This window comes from Lipotes vexillifer, unplaced genomic scaffold (assembly GCF_000442215.2).
Source record: "Lipotes vexillifer unplaced genomic scaffold, Lipotes_vexillifer_v1.1 scaffold1544, whole genome shotgun sequence".
Lineage (NCBI taxonomy): Eukaryota > Metazoa > Chordata > Mammalia > Artiodactyla > Lipotidae > Lipotes > Lipotes vexillifer.
In genome coordinates, this window is record NW_006791108.1 from 742,373 (window position 1) to 760,088 (window position 17,716).

Sequence of the window (17,716 nt, forward strand, 5' to 3'; positions counted from 1 at the left end):
TGTTGAGTGCCATCTTTTCAGAATAGTAATGAACTCCTTAATGTCACACTGAATACTTCTATATCTAAACAACTTCTAACATCAACCCTGCTGGTTAATGATAGTTATTACATCTCTTCAATCCTTGGTGGTGGCTCTCATAGTATTTATCTTGTCATTAGCTCTACATCTATAATTGGGAAAGGATAGGAGGAAAAATTAAATTCAAATGGGGGTATTTGTATCAATTGCATCAGTTTTAGTAGGAAATGTGGGAGAGGTAGGAAAGGGAAGAGGCTGAAGCTGCTGGCTGAAATAAAAGTCTATGGATCATTCATTCATTTCCCAATGACAATGTGCTCACTGCTCTCCTAGGTGTTGAAAGAGGCAAATAAGATTCCCTTATCTCATGAATTTCTTCATTGAGCTCTCCTAGCGTAGGCAATTTAGGGTTAACTGTATAGAACTGATATATTCTTGCTACAAATATGTATGACACCTTTAGGATACTTCTTTTATCTACAGCTGGTCCTTTCTGTTAAACTGATCCTACAGGAATGTTCTCACTCTTCCTTTATTTGGAGAATGACAACCTGACTCCACCTGATGTCAAGACAGCAACAAAAACGAAAAAGGGCATCTGAAGCTCTATCTTGGGAAAAAATAAATTAGCTTCTTGCATACAGTAAAATTAAATGAGCCTCAGTTTCCTTATCAGTAGATAACGATATAATTGCCAAATGAGATCTTGCACATAAAGTGCTTATTGATGAACAATTTACAAGTTCAATAAATATTCATCAGAAGGATAAGTGGGGACTGTTAGTAGTAACAAACTTCACATGAATGACTAAACTTAATAATTACTGAATGTGATTATTTATGATTCTCCCATCTTCGATGGAAAATATATTTACAGAAAGGACTTGCTGCAGTGGCAGTGAACATTAAACACCTCAGTGCCAAGATTCCTTGTTTGTCTCCTAAAAGGCAAATGCAGATACCTGATCATCCTCCCACTAAAGACTCCTGCCCTCCTGCCACCCTCAGCTGCCTCAGAGCAATTTACCAGCCCTAGACGCTTATCTCTGTAATGACCCCAGGGAATTTATGGCCAGGAGAGGAATTGTAAACTATTAACATCAATCACAGTTGGAAACCACAGGCCTGGAGGTACAAAGAAATGGAAGCCGAACTTGCCCAATTGCCAGGCTTCATTCTTCTCCAAAACAGCCTTATTCTTTGTTGTTGTTGTTGTTGTTGTTTTTCTTTAGCGGTACGCGGGCCTCTCACTGCTGTGGCCTCTCCCGTTGCGGAGCACAGGCTCCGGACGTGCAGGCTCAGCGGTCATGGCTCACGGGCCCAGCCGCTCCGCGGCATGTGGGATCTTCCCGGACCAGGGCACGAACCCGTGTCCCCTGCATCGGCAGGCGGACTCTCAACCACTGCGCCACCAGGGAAGCCCCCAGCCTTATTCTTAAATAAATATTTTCTAAAGAAATATTTTCTCTAGTGTATATAGTATAATAATGATAATAATTATTATTTTATCCTATCACTTGGATATTTCCAGTTATAAAGCCCTTTATATACTTTTTTCCACTTTAACTTCAAAAAAATCTTTGAGGTAGTCTTATTATTATTTCCATTTTGCAGATGAAGAAACTGCGGTTCAGTGAAGTTCAGTCACACACACTGAAGTGCCAAAGCAGCCTGTATTCAAATCCCTATTTCCCACCTTTAAATATAAGGTTCATTCCACTAATCTATGAAACTATATTAAGAAAGGTCTTCAAATGACAAAGGTTCTTGCCCTCACTCCTTAGGAACACGGATGCTCTCACATCTGTCTACAGCCAACTAGCCTTGCTGTCCCATCTTTCCAATTGGCCTCTATTTTCCTCTCCTCAGTGCCACAAAGGTTTCTTCTTTCACAGAATCCAATTCCTATGAAAAGACCATTCACAGAGGCAGAAAGTGGCATGTTTCCTCACTTATTTAGGACATACTCAAGTGTGATTTTCCCCTTAAATTTTATTACATGTGCACGTTTCTCTTTGGGTTATATTACGTCTTCAAGGACGGAATTCTTATAAGAACAAAGACAAGAGGACTGGTTTCTTGTCCTGGTTTCTACATTATCGTGGATACATTATCTATCCTTTATGGACTTCGGTTTTCTCATCAAGAGGATGAGGTGCGCTAGGTGACCTCCCCCTTCCAGCTCTAACTTCTATGATTCTGTGAAGTCTCTTTTAGTTGTGATGGACGTATTCTATATGCAACCATTGATTGTTATGTATTTGCTGAAGGAATGATATATGCAGTTTAATACTTTGAGAATGGCTACTGGGATCAAACACAGCCAAGCACATTGTCAAACACACTTGGCTCTATTCCACCACTTTTGCTACTAGGATTTGGAAGAATAGCTGACATACATGTGCCAACACTCTCTGAGTGCTTCTTTTAAATATTAGAAATAAACTGCTGCAAACATTTTTACTTCGTTTGTACAGCTGAAAATTACTCATCTCCTGTTTGCTCTATAATAACCTAATTTATTTGTTGTCTAAATTAGGGTAAGCAAATTAGTCCATAAGTGAATTTCCTTGAAAACTGAAGACTACCTCATTTAAGTGCAGAAGTTATTTTCACATGAAATATTTTCAACAGAAGGTATTAAAAGAAACCAACTATTACACATTCTCCTGTTTCCTTAACCAGGGTAGTTAACCTCTTCTTAATTACCTATAAGGTCATCAACATGCCAAATAGTTATTACACTGTGTTAGACTAGATTTTAGCCACTATAGTGATACTTAAAGGGCCTACTGGAATGCCTAGGTCTATGTGTCCTTCCACTGAATGTGTACAGACTGCTGAGCTGAGTAACCCAAAAGTGAATCGAAGACCCTTGTCTACTTATATTTCCTCTTGCCAGCTGTTATATCTCATGATTGCCTATGAATCAAGTGGGCTCTAATCTGCTCCTTTATTTTAGGTAAATGACTTGAGGATGGCTTCATCTTTTCAATTAAGCTAAACTAAGGGCTCTGTGACATCTGTTTTACAGTCAGAAGCTGTTTCCATTTATTTCCAGACTCATGGTTATGTTCCCATATGGTGGTGTTGCTGGGAATCTGATTTGTAGATAAGGGGAAATTTCCTCTACTACCCTATCAAAGCTTCAAATGAGATATCGTATGTAAAGGAGCTCTAAAAATTATAAAGCTATGCAAAACAATAACCATCATTAATGCTACAACTATAATGATTCCAAACTTATCAGAAAAAATGTATAAATTTTTATTTGATAAAATAATCACTGCATATAATTGAATTTTCTTACTATAGGAACAGGTGAAGCATGTACATTTATACTATGGAAGATGTGCACATATAGATGTATACAAAAAACCTTGAGGCATTTAAACAATTTGAATATTCCAAAATATTAAATACTAGTATAAAATATTTTAAACCTTTCAAATGTCACTTGTACTTTAACAGGAGAATGGCAGGCTCTTCTTATGTGAAATTTAATATATTCAGTAGAATCATTTGAGTTTTGGAATCACCTTATTTTATAAGCCATAAAACAAACAGTACAATCAGTCCCTTTTTCATTGTTTTCAACAAATACTCTTAACCCTTGAATCCAGACTCAGGAAGAGACACTTTTCCTCTCCTGTCCAAGTGTTTCCTCTAAATGTGGTAACTGGCTTCACTTAAGGCCTATCAATGTTGCCAGTGATATAATCCTTCAAAGAGACAACAGAAACCTCCCTCTGTCCTAATCCCAGTGAGGGGTTGGTGAAGTTGATAACACTAACAATGCAAGCAGTTATCCAAGACACCATTCCAAGAGCAACTGTCCGTAATCCAAAATTGTACCATTAAAAAACAACAACAACAAATTAAAGGAAGTTTCAGTACTTTGGTTCTCTAACATTCTTATTTCATAAGAAAGCAAATACTATAAGAAACTAAAGTCAGTACAATTTATGAATATTACTGAGAATTTTATATCACTTTTTAAATACAACCATATTATGTCTAATTCTAAAAGCAATAATTACTATACTTATAGTGCAGGGTTTTCATGGCTCATCAATTTTTATAGCTCTGAAATTTGTTTCATAAGGAGACCTTTGTAATTCCTTGGTCTTGCTTACCTAACCCAGGCTTTGTATAAAGAATGTCTCTTGAAGGTTTCCATTTCCATGAAAACTTGCTAGGATTCTCTGCAGTGAAATCACTGGACGAAGTAAGTTTCAGCTGTCTTGAGTGCAATTTACCAAGGTATTGTTCATATTTAAGTTTGAGTATATATTATTTTTGAATTAATCTTTTTTTTCTTTATTGCACCAACATCTCCAATGTGTAGTACTGCTATGCATGAGCGCAGAGACCACACCAGAAAGTAAAAGCTATGGTATTGTCACTAACAGGTGGAAACAACAATGGTAACTCATGACAACAACAGTTTATTCCAATTCACACAAACTCTGTCTCCAACTATACAAGGGACTGTTTTATGGCTTTTTTTCCCCAGAGCCCTTCTTAGTATATTTCACTGACTACACCTCGAAAAACAGGAATCAGCAATTTAAAAAATAAGTTTGAGAAAACATAATAATTTATATAATAGCCAATCTTGAACTGACTCTTCAGTCTTGAATACTCTCACTAGAAATTATGACTGTGTTAAAGCCACTTAACAAGTGTCTTTATTTCCAGTCTCTTCCCACTAAGTATGTCTTGCCCCAAATCAAAAAGTAATCTCTCTAGAAAAAATGTGAAAGTGTCATTGTTTTGCTTGGAAGCAAGTCTTTGAAGACTTGCACAGTATCTAAGCACAAAGAACAAACTCATTGGCTTCATATACAACCCAATCCCTCCATCTATGATCCGAACTACTTTTAAAATCTCATCTCCCATTAAAGTACCCAATCTTCTTCTCAATTCCTCTCCTGCAATATCAACCTCACCAGATCAGAGTGCATTCACCAAAGACGTCGTGGACTTTACCTCTCGGTGGTGATTTTGTTTACATTCCCTCTGCCTGAATGTTCCTCTCTTTTTCTGATCCCTCTAATTCCCTACTCAGACAGCACTTTCTCTGTGAAACTTCCCAATCCTCCCTCTCCCAGACTTTGCTGAAATAGTTCAGCAACGCACTCCAACAGTTCCTTGACCAAAGCTTTGTTTTAGCATTCCTTAGGCTGCATTACTTAAAAAAAAAATTCCCATGTGCCTTCTCATCTAATTTCTTAACTCCTCAAAGGTAAGGACTGTGTCTTATCTCTGCACACAGGGCCTAGCACATGGTAGAGACTCGATTGGTGCTTGCTGACTAAATAGATAAAGGACTACTGCGTGATATACTTTTTCTTCCAGCAGCTACTTGGAACTAAGGCTTCTGATTAAGCTGGTATGATGCGGAGGAGATCTCACCACGGTGACTCACCATCCCAGATCAATGGCTTAGGGAGGCTGATCAATGGATTAGGCCAGCTGCACCAGGTGCAGTCCTCCTTTCTCCTACCTAATTTTGCATGTTCAATTGAAAAGAAAAACTGTAGCTACTGTCATGGTTGAGCTATACTGGTAAAGAGGGAAAGATTTTTCACTTTACTCCAAACTGTGATATAAGTCACATGAGACAGAAGGCCCTTGGCTATGTAGCAGCATTATGGGCTTGTACAAATCATTTAACCTCTCTAGGATTTATCTGAAAAAATAGGGGTCTTCATGCTTTGACTGCCACAAGGCTGAGGGGCCAGACTAGACCGACGTATTTTTCAATTCTAAGATCTATGATTCTATTCATCCATCCATCCATCCATCCATCCATCCATCCATCCATTCATGAATGCTTAAGATCTCTTACAGCTCTAATATCTACAATTATACATCTAGGAAAGTTGGAGTCAAAGAAAATGTAAGATGTCCCAAACATTCTGCAAGAATTTACACTGTCGAAAAGAATGACCTGCAGGATATGCAGATTAACAAGTAAGAAGCTCATGAATACTGACAAGTTTCTCCAGATGCTCCTTACACTTTGTGTTTAGTTTCCTTATCTGAATAGTTTGGGATGTCACATTTACTTAAAGGCGACAAACACGCTGTCTGATAAGTAATTTCAAAAGATTTGGAAAATAGAATGAAATTCTAAATCATATTTGAGAACTGTCTGTAGTGAAAGCACATCAACAATAGCGACATTATTGCACACTTAAGTATTTGTTCTGCTTGTTCAGAACAAAGGAGATAGAACATCTAAAGAAATACATAGCTTTGACATGTCAATGATAATTCCAGAGTCTACCTTTGTTTCTGTTGCATGGGTTGTTGTCTCATAGCCATATACTGCATGTCTTCTTGCAGACGATTAAGAGGGGAATCTGGCTTGACACGAATCCCATAGTAATGGTACTTGGAGTTTCCTCTTCATAAAAGAACAATAAACAAAGACACAAAAAGTCAGTCAAGTCAATATTAAAAATACAGGATGTCCATTTAATTTCATATTTGGAAAAATTAGATAAAGGCAAAATATTAATGTTAGATATTTATGATTTACCTGTTCTGGACGCCTCTATATTTTTATGGTGGCTACATTTGAAGAATCAAAATAAGATTCTGAATCAATCAATTCAAGGCCCTAAGAAAAATCTTTCCTTATAAACTTTTGCTTAAATATTAGTAGGAATCCATTTGCTCGATTTAAGTTACATTTTATTTTTAACTTTATATTTTAACTATAATTTGGAAGATTAGATTAACAGGATATTCATTAACAGGATAAAGGGTTGCACACTAACTAGGAATTTATTATCAAATGGTTATGCAGAACAAAGAGAAAAAAATCTTAATTCTACTGTCTTGGAGAAGTCCTGTATTTTTCTAGTTCTACTACTGCAGGGATGATTAAGATAACTTCACTGATACAAGATGTTGTGAAGTCTATTATTTAATATTTTGAAACGTAAAAAAGAAGCAGGCATTTAATCTATTGATTTTCAAAGCATATTTTATTAGTCTCTGTTTTTGTGGATTCATATCAGTTTTTCAAGCTGAATAAGATGTGTCACAACAGACATGGGGAAATTTCTCTGTGAAAATGGCAAATTTCCACCTAGATAAAAAATGTCACAACTTCCTCATGTTCATGAGAAAGACCATATTTGTTATTAGAAATGACAAAGTTTTACTCTGAATGAAATTTGCAAATTCTTGCAAAAATAACATTTTAAACATGTAAATTTTTGCAAAGAGAAAATAGTAGTTTTTCTCAAGTCTATATATAGCAAGACATCAGTGTTCTTTCCAACTTTTTCTTTCATTTACAAGAAGAAATGCAAGTGGAGTGTGGATTCAATATTTTATATAAAAATAAAACAGAATTTTACTTCCAAGATTGAAGAACACACATTAGATGAATCCTATATATTTGAAAAGACATTAAAATCTATTATATAAATAATATTGCTAGTTTAAAAAACATAGGGCATTTGAGGGCTTCCCTGGTGGCGCAGTGCTTGAGAGTCCGCCTGCCGATGCAGGAGACGCGGGTTCGTGCCCCGCTTCGGGAAGATCCCACATGCCGCGGAGCGGCGGGGCCCGTGAGCCATGGCCGCTGAGCCTGCGCGTCCGGAGCCTGTGCTCCGCAAATGGGAGAGGCCACAACAATGAGAGGCCCGCATAACGCAAGAAAAAAAAAAAAAAAAAAAAAAAAAAAACATAGGGCATTTGAATACCTACATAGTTTCAGCAAAATAAACCAGTATGAAAACTTAATGCCTGCCACTTGCAGACATTAGATCTTGCCCCCAAGATCCACTGTAGAATACAGCAAAAAACAAACAAACAAAAATACCAGAAACTGTTCCCATACAAACTGGAGAACAGGAGGGAGTAGCCAATGACAAAGATACAAAGTAAAATCACATCTCTCTTGTGAGACGCCAAAATACACGAAGTACCTAGTTTCTCTCCAGTTTCCTATAAATTGGAATCTTGGATGGGTTGGAGGAGAGGCGGTTCTTTCTATTCCACTGAAGATGGTTGGGGGAAATCAGTATGTTCCATGGTCTTCTTTGTTTAAACTTAATTTGGAGATGGGATGTAACAAAAGCTACCTTTTGATTTACGTTTGTTTAGAAACATGGCGTTATTACTTATCTTTTACTTAGCTCCAGAAACTTGAGCAAAAGTCTGCTTCTGGATTTAATGAATTCACCAGATAATCTTATTGATGGATAAATAACAGTTCACATATGGTTTACTTAAAAAAAAAAATCTGAGTTGGTTTGCCTCATGATTTATACTGATTTTCTTTCTGTTCCCTGGGTGAGGAGTAGAATGAATGCTAAAACAGTTTCCATGGTAGAAAGTACCTCTGGCACTTCACCCCTATCATTGTCAGTTTTTCTACATTAGAGTTCTGCTAGCTTCATAACACAGCATTTGTTAAAACTTTCTCCCTACGATTTCTTTTCTCCTTATTCTTCTAGGCTTTGTTTTCCATCTCTAACTACAAAGACTACATACAATTTTAAAAGGAACAGGATACACAATTGGTACATAGTGAGAGGGGGAAGTAAAGAACATCAGAAAGAAAAAGCTGCAATATTGCAATATGTACTTGTAGAGCATAGAGTATGGATTCTACTCATTCACAAACCCAAACAACCCCAGTTTTGTCCCTTTCTATTTTAAAGATGTGTTTCAAGGTTTGAATGGAGCCTCAAAATAGGATCCATTGAAATCCCTTTCAGTAACAAAACAGGCACAACAATACAGCTATTACAATGCTGAATAAAGCCTAGAGATTCAAAATATTGGCACAGTATGCATAAGTACTGAGCCATCAGCTAGGATATAGTAGGTTAGGTCCCCAAATAATGATTTTCCTGGTTCTGGGGAAAAAAATACTAGCGACACAAGAAGGTTTTTTCAAGGAACTGGAAGCTAGTTCCTTTACTCCAAATAAACAATCATATTCTTCAGTTTAAAATATACTATCCTTCGAAGTACAGATAGAAGAAAATACATTTATGAGAGAACCGAACCTCCAGCAATCTGAAAGCTGTACAATCACTTAAAATGCAACAGAAAGGAATAATTCACACTTTGACTACACACAGACCTTGTAAATATCATAAAACGGCCACACTCCTTTTTTTTTGTATAAATTTATAGTGAAGTCAATTACTGAGGCTCTGTTTATTTTATTAAGAATATTTAAAAAGCTTTACTAGAATACTATGAGGCTGTGACTTATAACTCATTAAAGGTATATCATCTGTCACATACAGTATAGGATCTTTATTTTTATACTTCTAAATATGGATTTTATAAGATTCAGGAAATCAAAAACATCCATATCATTCTGCTCAGCTATTCAAAATATTTGTTATGATAACTTGTAAAAATTATAGAAAGGCAAAAATGAAGCTCTATAGTTCTAAGTATTATTTTCAGCATATTTTGATTAGTAAAAACACTCATATCTATTTACAAAGGAAGGGAACAGAGAAAGTAAGTCTTCTTCATATTACTGGCTTCTCTGCAATGGAACTATACTGTATTTTTACTTCCACAGATGCATGGCTTCACAATCAAGAGTTTAAAAAAGGCCAAAAAGAAGTTAAAAAGGACCAGGTCATTAACTGAGAGCTTCAAACACCTCAAATCTGCAAGTTCACTAAATTATTATTATTATTATTTTTTCTGTCTCTTTGTTCTTTTTTTGGTACGCGGGCCTCTCACTGTCGTGGCCTCTCCTGTTGCGGAGCACAGGCTCCGGATGCGCAGGCTCAGCGGCCATGGCTCACGGGCCCAGCCGCTCTGCGGCATGTGGGATCCTCCCGGACCGGGGCACGAACCCGTGTCCCCTGCATCGGCAGGCGGACTCTCAACCACTGCGCCACCAGGGAAGCCCCACTAAATTATTTTTAATTGGTCTCCAGAAATGAAATGGAAAAACTCAGCTTTAATTTTTACTCTATTCAAAAAGAGGAGTTTTTTATAAAGACATTTCAATGTAATTTTGCAAGTCAAGAGATACAGTTTTCCACTTAACTTTGTCACTTTATTCATCATCTTTAGTACGGTTATTCTTCAAAAGAGAAGACAGTGATATATACTAATTTTTAAAGTATCATATATAAATCTTCCATTAATAGCTTGGTCTGCTCATTTCTATGTGATTTGAGAATCAGTTTTTCTCAAAGCTTTGTTTACTCTGTTGATGTTTAGTAGGACAATGCATCATACTGGAATGGCAGTTTTCAGTGAATAATGACCTTTCCTTTTCCTGGGGGATTTTATACACTGAGCTAATTCTTTAGTTTTTCTTTATATGTTATCTGTAATCAAGTACTTTTGCCCAAACAATATGCTGAACTATATTGTTTAAAGCTATAGCTTAAAAAAGAGAGATTAGTTTATGATATTATTTCTAGTACTAACCTGGTTCCCAATCTCCTGGTTCGTAGCCCCATAAAAATTGACCTTATAAGTTTTCCAAAAGAAGCAGCATTGACTGGGTCCAGTTTGTGTTCCTGACAGTGTCGTAGGTAGTGGTTGTAAAGAGTGCTTCTGGGAAGGCTCACTCCTTCTGCTGTCTCGTAATTGTCCAACAGCCACTGGAGCTAGTATAAACAAGACGGGGTAAACACAGAGAAACTAAATCATTCACCAAAATGTCTCTAAGACACTGAAACTGTAATACACAGAAACACTTAGAAGATCTTCCTCAAGCCATGTAATAGGTAAACTGTTGGAATTCAGAGGACTGTGTAATCTGACTTTGAAAACTCTCAGAAGTGTAAATAGCTGACCGTCATTTATTGACCTCAGACCATGTCCATTCCTTCAAACATTCAAGCACATATAAAGACATACTAATTTTCCTTGTATTGATTGCTATTTTGGAGACAAATACCTCTTCAAGGACCTCAAATAATCCCATTAACTGGTTATAAATATAATTTATAATTGTATAGAAAAAAAACATGTTACCAAGCCTGGCAGCGTGGCACATAATATGTCTTTACTGTTGGTTTGTTACAACACATGAACAGCAGGCTGCCTTGTATAATTATTTACACTAAGGTTCTATTCATTTTTATAGAACTCTAATTTATTTATCCAATTTACTTATAAAAGATAATACAATAACGGTATTATCCACTGGGACAAATTCTACAAACAGTAAGGAAAAATTTCAGTCTTTTCTTCCCCAGAAAGAAAGAAACTCCCTAGAGACAGGTTTAAAAAAATACATGTAATGAAAAGGAATAATTTACTACAATCATTTGAGTTTTTCTACCTCAAAGCTATGTTTTTTCATAATTTTGGAAGACATACTACAATGGTAGTTGGTAAAGCAATGTTTTCTCAATCTATAGTTCACATTTTAAAGTTTTATGTTGTTCCGTCTGAATTTTTAAAAAATAATCTGTAAAGTACATAATGTGCAGGAAATTTTTAGAAAAATCTAATTTCTGTATATAGTACTGAGTTTCAACATTAGAAAAATCAAATTATCAATCTGTTCATTATTTATTTATAAAAGGAGAACTGAAATAGGTTTAAATGACTTTCTTAAGGCCATACATACACTGTCTCAGTGCTTGATCTGGTTTCCAGCACACTTTCCTGATTATTTGCATACCAGTTATTATTTCTACAAAAGCAGCATATATGTCACATTACTTGTCTCAACCAAATTTCCATGCCATATATAGAAGGTGTGATAAAAAGGTGATATTCTACATGCAATTCAAGTTAAATATAAGTTATGGAAGGAAAACAATTCCTTTACTGAGCATCAACTATCAGTCAGGCAATGTGCTAGGCTCCTATGGATGTAAAAATGAATGTGACCTCACTCCTGTCCTCCAGGAATTTATAGTCACATACTAAAAATGATAATAAGAACACTCAAACTAAAGCATTTCTCCATTTTGCTTACATATTTTAAGATTTGTGATCAAGCTTAGAACCTACACTTTCAGACTCTTAATAAGAAAATCCACTAAAAATACTGTCAGAATTATTTTCTTTAACCATGACAGCTGAATTTTCCAGAACAATTTTAATTTCAAATATTCCTACATGATATTTATGTAATTAAACATGTCATTAAACCTATACTTGATGTTGGCTTAGAAAATATGGCCACCAAGCCTATAAGACAGAGCAGAGTAGTTTTAAAAATAAAAATAAAATTAATGTTCTGGTCAGGAAGCCTTTAGGTTCTCTATGAACCACATATGCATATGAATACATTTAAATATACCTATTGCCTCTGAACATACACAACGCTCCCCTATGAAATTTTTAAAAGATTACACAAAATAAACATTCATTTTTATAATGGCCAAAAAATTTACAGGTCAAAAAAAATTCTTTTCATATGAATCATCTGTAACCTTACTGTCAGTAAACAAGTTTTCCAGAGGCATTCACACATGATTTCTGAGTACTCTACATGACACATAGAATGAGTTCACATATACATATTCATTTAGTGTAAAGAGAGGTGGTAAACTGATTGGAAAATCCTATAAAGGCTCAGACTAGTATTCTGCCTACAACAGTGGGTCAGTAAGTCTCTAGTGTTCCTTTTGAAATTTTAAGACTTTGTTGATTATGAAACAACTGACAGAGACGACACATAAAATGTGGCAAAGCAAACCTGCCTCACATATTTTATCCACGTGCCTCAGTAAGATGATTGGGATCTGAAAGCATTGTTTCCTCATTTGAATGGTGTTAGGACAGCTCTAGTGAACCATACTGCACACAAATGATGGCTCTTGTTTTGTGTACATAAACTAGATAGAGCCTTCCATTGGTATTCTAAATATATAAAGAATATAGAAATAAAGAATATTGAAATACAGAATATAGAAAGGAATATTCTATGAGGAATTTAATCCCTTGAGATCAAGGAATATTTTTTAAAAACACCATAAAATGGGCAAGCATATAAAAACTATAAGTATTTTTTGAAAAACGGTAATATTTTGCAACTGAACTAATGAAATGCCCACATCCACAAGCATCGAACAATGTCAGTAAGTTAAAAATGTCACAGATATGTTTGTATGTATGTCTATGTATCCTCAAATAATAAGGCATATTGTCAAAGCCAAAATGGTATATTTCTTAACAAAAAATAAAAATCAATAAAAAATCAAATATTTCTTCCTTTGCTAATGAACAGAACATATATCTATATAGGAAACTTTAATTTAAAGGGCTTTTTTTTCAGAAATGGAAAAATAATCAATTTCATAATGTGAACTTTATAACCAAAAGTATACAAATAATAAAATAGATCTGATGTAAAATACTTTAAATAAGATATAAATCAAATGAAAATAATTTGTTTAATTAATCAGATACAACTTAAAAATTTCTGTAAACTGCCTTAAGCGTTTACCTTGCAATATTTAATTACTTAAAAGTAAAGACAAATATCTAAAAATGAGAGTTTATTAATATCTCATGATCCAGGGCTTCCCTGGTGGCGCAGTGGTTGAGAGTCCGTCCGCCTGCCGATGCAGGGGACGCGGGTTCGTGCCCCGGTCCGGGAAGATCCCACATGCCACGGGGCGGCTGGGCCCGTGAGCCATGGCCGCTGAGCCTGCGCGTCCGGAGCCTCTGCTCCACAGCGGGAGAGGCCACAACAGTGACAGGCCCGCGTACCGCAAAAAAAAAAAATAATAATAATAAAATAAAAATAATAAAATAAAAAAAATAAAATACTCATAAGCCTGAATAATATTACTCATAATAATACTCATACACCTGAATAAAATTACTCAAGCCCCCAGTGAATAACCTGGAGAAAACGAAGGTTTTATTGGATTGGCCACATGGTCCTCCAAAGTGGCTAAGCAAGTCACAGAATCTGGACTGGCTCTTTCGCAAACTGATTGTTCTTCTTACATAATTTTACATTCTTAAAGATTTTTCTTCATTTCTAATCCAGTTTTTAAAAATCTGAGTTTATCTGTAATATGTATTTGTGTGTCTGTGTGTGCACACACACACACATATGTGTATACATATTTACATACACATGTGTATATATAAATATATATAAATATAAATATAAATATATATATATATATATATATATAAAATCATTAGTTGGTTTGAAAAAGTCCACAAGAGTGGGTATGCAGGTATTCTAGTGACTATCACTTTTACAGTAGCAAAGCGACACTTTGTTCCCTGTCCTTTGCTTGCAGGAGGAGGAACTCTTATTCCTTCCCAGAAGCCTGGAGATCACTTGGGAAGGGCAGGAGGTCAAGCGGAGGTAAAAGCCCTGAAGGATGGAGGTGGCTCTGCTGCAGCCATGACTGCTCCAGCTAGGAAGCCTGCCAACAACTGCACACCCAGGAGTAGTGCTCCCAGAAATTGACTGTGTAAGTGGAAATTAGTCTAGGAGCTACCAGATAAGATTTTGAGATTTAGCTGGGGATTAATCTGCATTCTACATGCCAGTATTTAACCTTTGAGTTTTGACACGGTGATAAAATTCTGTCAGATCTTTGAGTCTAAAACATAGTATAAGAAAGGATTAATTTTTATTATAAGAGAAACTTGGCAGTTAAGTGTAACCTGAAGGTATACACTCCATGTGCTGCCCCAGGGAAGTTCATGCCTATTGTAAGATATATTGTTTCCTTGGATTTCCTCTTTTATAAAATGTATTTGGACACTAATTCAATACCCCTAACATTTAGTAATTTAGAAATAAGTATTGCTATTTCTTTTACTCTTTTGTAAGATGTCTTATAAAATATTTGTTTATATTTATGATTTTAAAAGCCCATGAAATACCATAGGAACTTTTAACCTTTATATTTAAAACCTGATTATTCTACTAATGAACTAATGTAAATTCATGTAAGAGTAGAAACCAAGATAATTGCATCTTTCAACCTTTGCATTTAATCTATATTAATCAGGGTAGATTAAGGAAGATGAACAGTTCCTATTTGTCCCAAAGGGAAATACTGATTGACAAATTAAAAAAATATACATTATTGCATTCCCCAATTAACATCTAAATGTAACATTTGGCATTTTTCCCCAGATGGATTATTATCCATTAGGATTCATTTTAAGTTCAGTTCACTAATGATATGCATTTTGACAGGTCTTATTTCCATCTGTAAACTTATATTTACAGCACAGCCAAGTCAAGAGAAAGTAAGCATAAAACAAGGTTTTGCTTTGAGCTGAATATATTTCAGTAGCCAAAACCAGCAAAAATCATGAAATGATTATTTGCTAGATAGTAAAAGGTATATAAAATAAATGCCTAAAGCTTTTTATATACTTTAAATGGAATTTTAAAATGCACAAGCTGAAAAACATTACGTGAAATTTGGGAACAATTAATTTAAGAATGCTTCTGTATTTAAATTTATAATCTAAAATATCCCAAATTTGATACAATATAACCATTAAATGCCAATTTATATTATTTACAACTGAGAAGAAGTATAAAATAAACTTAAGTCTGCAATGAAGAAAATTAAGATATTCTAATTTGATTTAGGCAGACTACACATAATTTACCCGTAACATCTTCACATGCCAAAAAATTTAGAAATAAAAATATTTAAATTAAAAAAACTAAAGGTTGTACACGGGGAAATGATAGCTCAGCCATACATTCTTTCACTCAAATGGTGTGCAGGGAGAACACTGTCTTATCAACAATGCTCACACATACACCTAATTGAAGCATACTTGGTAAGAAAGAATGCACGTGTGAGCCCCCACATAAATGCACACATGATTGGGAAAGGTACTTAGAATACAGAAGGCAAAATAAGGTCTGTTCCCTTCTATTACTTGTCTCTTACATTTATTCACTTAGCAAATATTTAGTGAGCACCCACTATGTACCTGGCACTGTTCTAGGCACCAGGGGTGCATCAGTGGATAAAACATAAAATCCTTACTGTCTTGGAATTTTCACTTGTCAATAAATATTTACTGTCTGCCTATATAATGCTACTACTGGAATAAGTGCCATTATGTTAATAACGTTAATAGAAGGGAACATGGCACTCAGTGTAACTGTACTCAGTCACAGATGAGGCACTATGTTGGGTATGAAATAGGCAAGTTATACATGCATTTTGACCTGGATGCTAAAAATAGAGCAGCACTACAAAATACTCTTAAGAATATGTTGAAAAAGGGATATAAAATTTAATACCTCACTAAATCTTCTAATGTGTAGAAAGAGAGGTGAAAAACAAAGAAATCAAGTTGGATTATACCAACAGGGGATTATTTATTTGATTTTATCCTAATAAGAATTTTCCAAATTATTGTGAATAATCAAATATATAAAGAGAAAATAGAAAATCCATCTATTCCACATTGCAAAATAGAATGACAACAGACTTTCAGCTCAAAAATCATGACTAAGATCCCTCTTCGGAAACTAGTAAGTACGGGACACAAATTATTGATAATTTCTCCTAAATTTTGCCTAATGAAATTGATCCTTTGTAGAAACTGATGTCAGGGAACTATTATCATAAGGTTGAATTTATGTCCACTTCAAAGAATCCCACAAACCTCAAATGATTCTATATTATGTGCTATATAGGAAGGGATAAAGATAACTTACAGCTTATTAACATTTAAGTTGTTAGCCATATTTAAATTAAAAGAAACCCTCGCCACTAAAATTCTTCTACACAGCTGAAAATCATCAATTAGGTTTTAACAGAATTTAAAATACCCTTAGCAGGTGATTATCAACTGGAATGCATGTAGTAGCTTATGCCAGTTGTTTGGATAAATCTAACAAAAATTAGGAGCACCGCTAATTTTCCAAGGACAGAAAGACAGCATGATCTTCTAATGGGTTCAGGTGGAAACAAAACCTGACTGGTCAGCAGAAAACACTGATCCCTTCTCCACTGTTTATAACCATCTGTAGAATCCTTTGTATTTCCAGAGACTTGACTATAAATGTGTTGTTTTTAAATAAACTTAACTGTACCTCAGAGGTGTAATAAAAGTGAATCAGGATATTTAGAGAAAGATTATCACTACATTAGCAACATTTATGCCCACTCTCTATATACTGAAATGCCTCTGGCAGTTATAAACAGTATGGAAGAGTTGCCATGCTATGTAAATAAAAAGTACAAAGCCATAGAGTAACAAACATGTATCTGTTGTTTATGCAGCTTAATTCACACATTCATTAACATTAAATATTACTTCATGAATTTTACAAGAGAATAACAATGAAAAAAAACATATTTGAAAAGTTTCAAAAAACCAAGAAATAAAAATATACAAAAATGTTCTTATATCCACATTATTGTTCATAAAAATACTAATTAAGATGCGTAACTCAAGTTAAAATTAAACATATCACATATTTTACTAAAGTATATATCTCAAATGACAAAGAGATGTGAATTGAATATCAAAGCACAACTTCATAGAAGTCTGAAAGTTCAAAAAAGGTAACTGGAAATTTCAGGATTCTTTTTCTTATATCCCTGCACATTTTCAACTAAAAATGAACAACATTTTCCCTTGCCATTTTCAAAACAAAACACCAGATGGTCCTCACCCCCTCCCCAAAACATATATCCTAAAAGTATAGAGTAAATCGGCCTCTACACACAACCACAGACTCATGCTAGCACAGCAGGAA

At 35.0% G+C, this 17,716-nt stretch overlaps 1 protein-coding gene across 2 annotated transcripts in view; it reads right to left on the minus strand.

Annotated features, from left to right (window-relative positions):
* Positions 1 to 17,716, minus strand: part of RFX3 (regulatory factor X3) — a 291,441-nt gene that overhangs the window by 57,828 nt on the left and 215,897 nt on the right. For both annotated transcript variants that reach the window (XM_007464196.1, XM_007464197.1), the window contains 2 exons: positions 10,465 to 10,646; positions 6,317 to 6,436 (listed from right to left, as the gene is read on the minus strand). In XM_007464196.1, the coding sequence (XP_007464258.1) occupies positions 6,317 to 6,436; positions 10,465 to 10,646 (302 nt within the window). The remainder of the gene's footprint in view (positions 1 to 6,316; positions 6,437 to 10,464; positions 10,647 to 17,716) is intronic.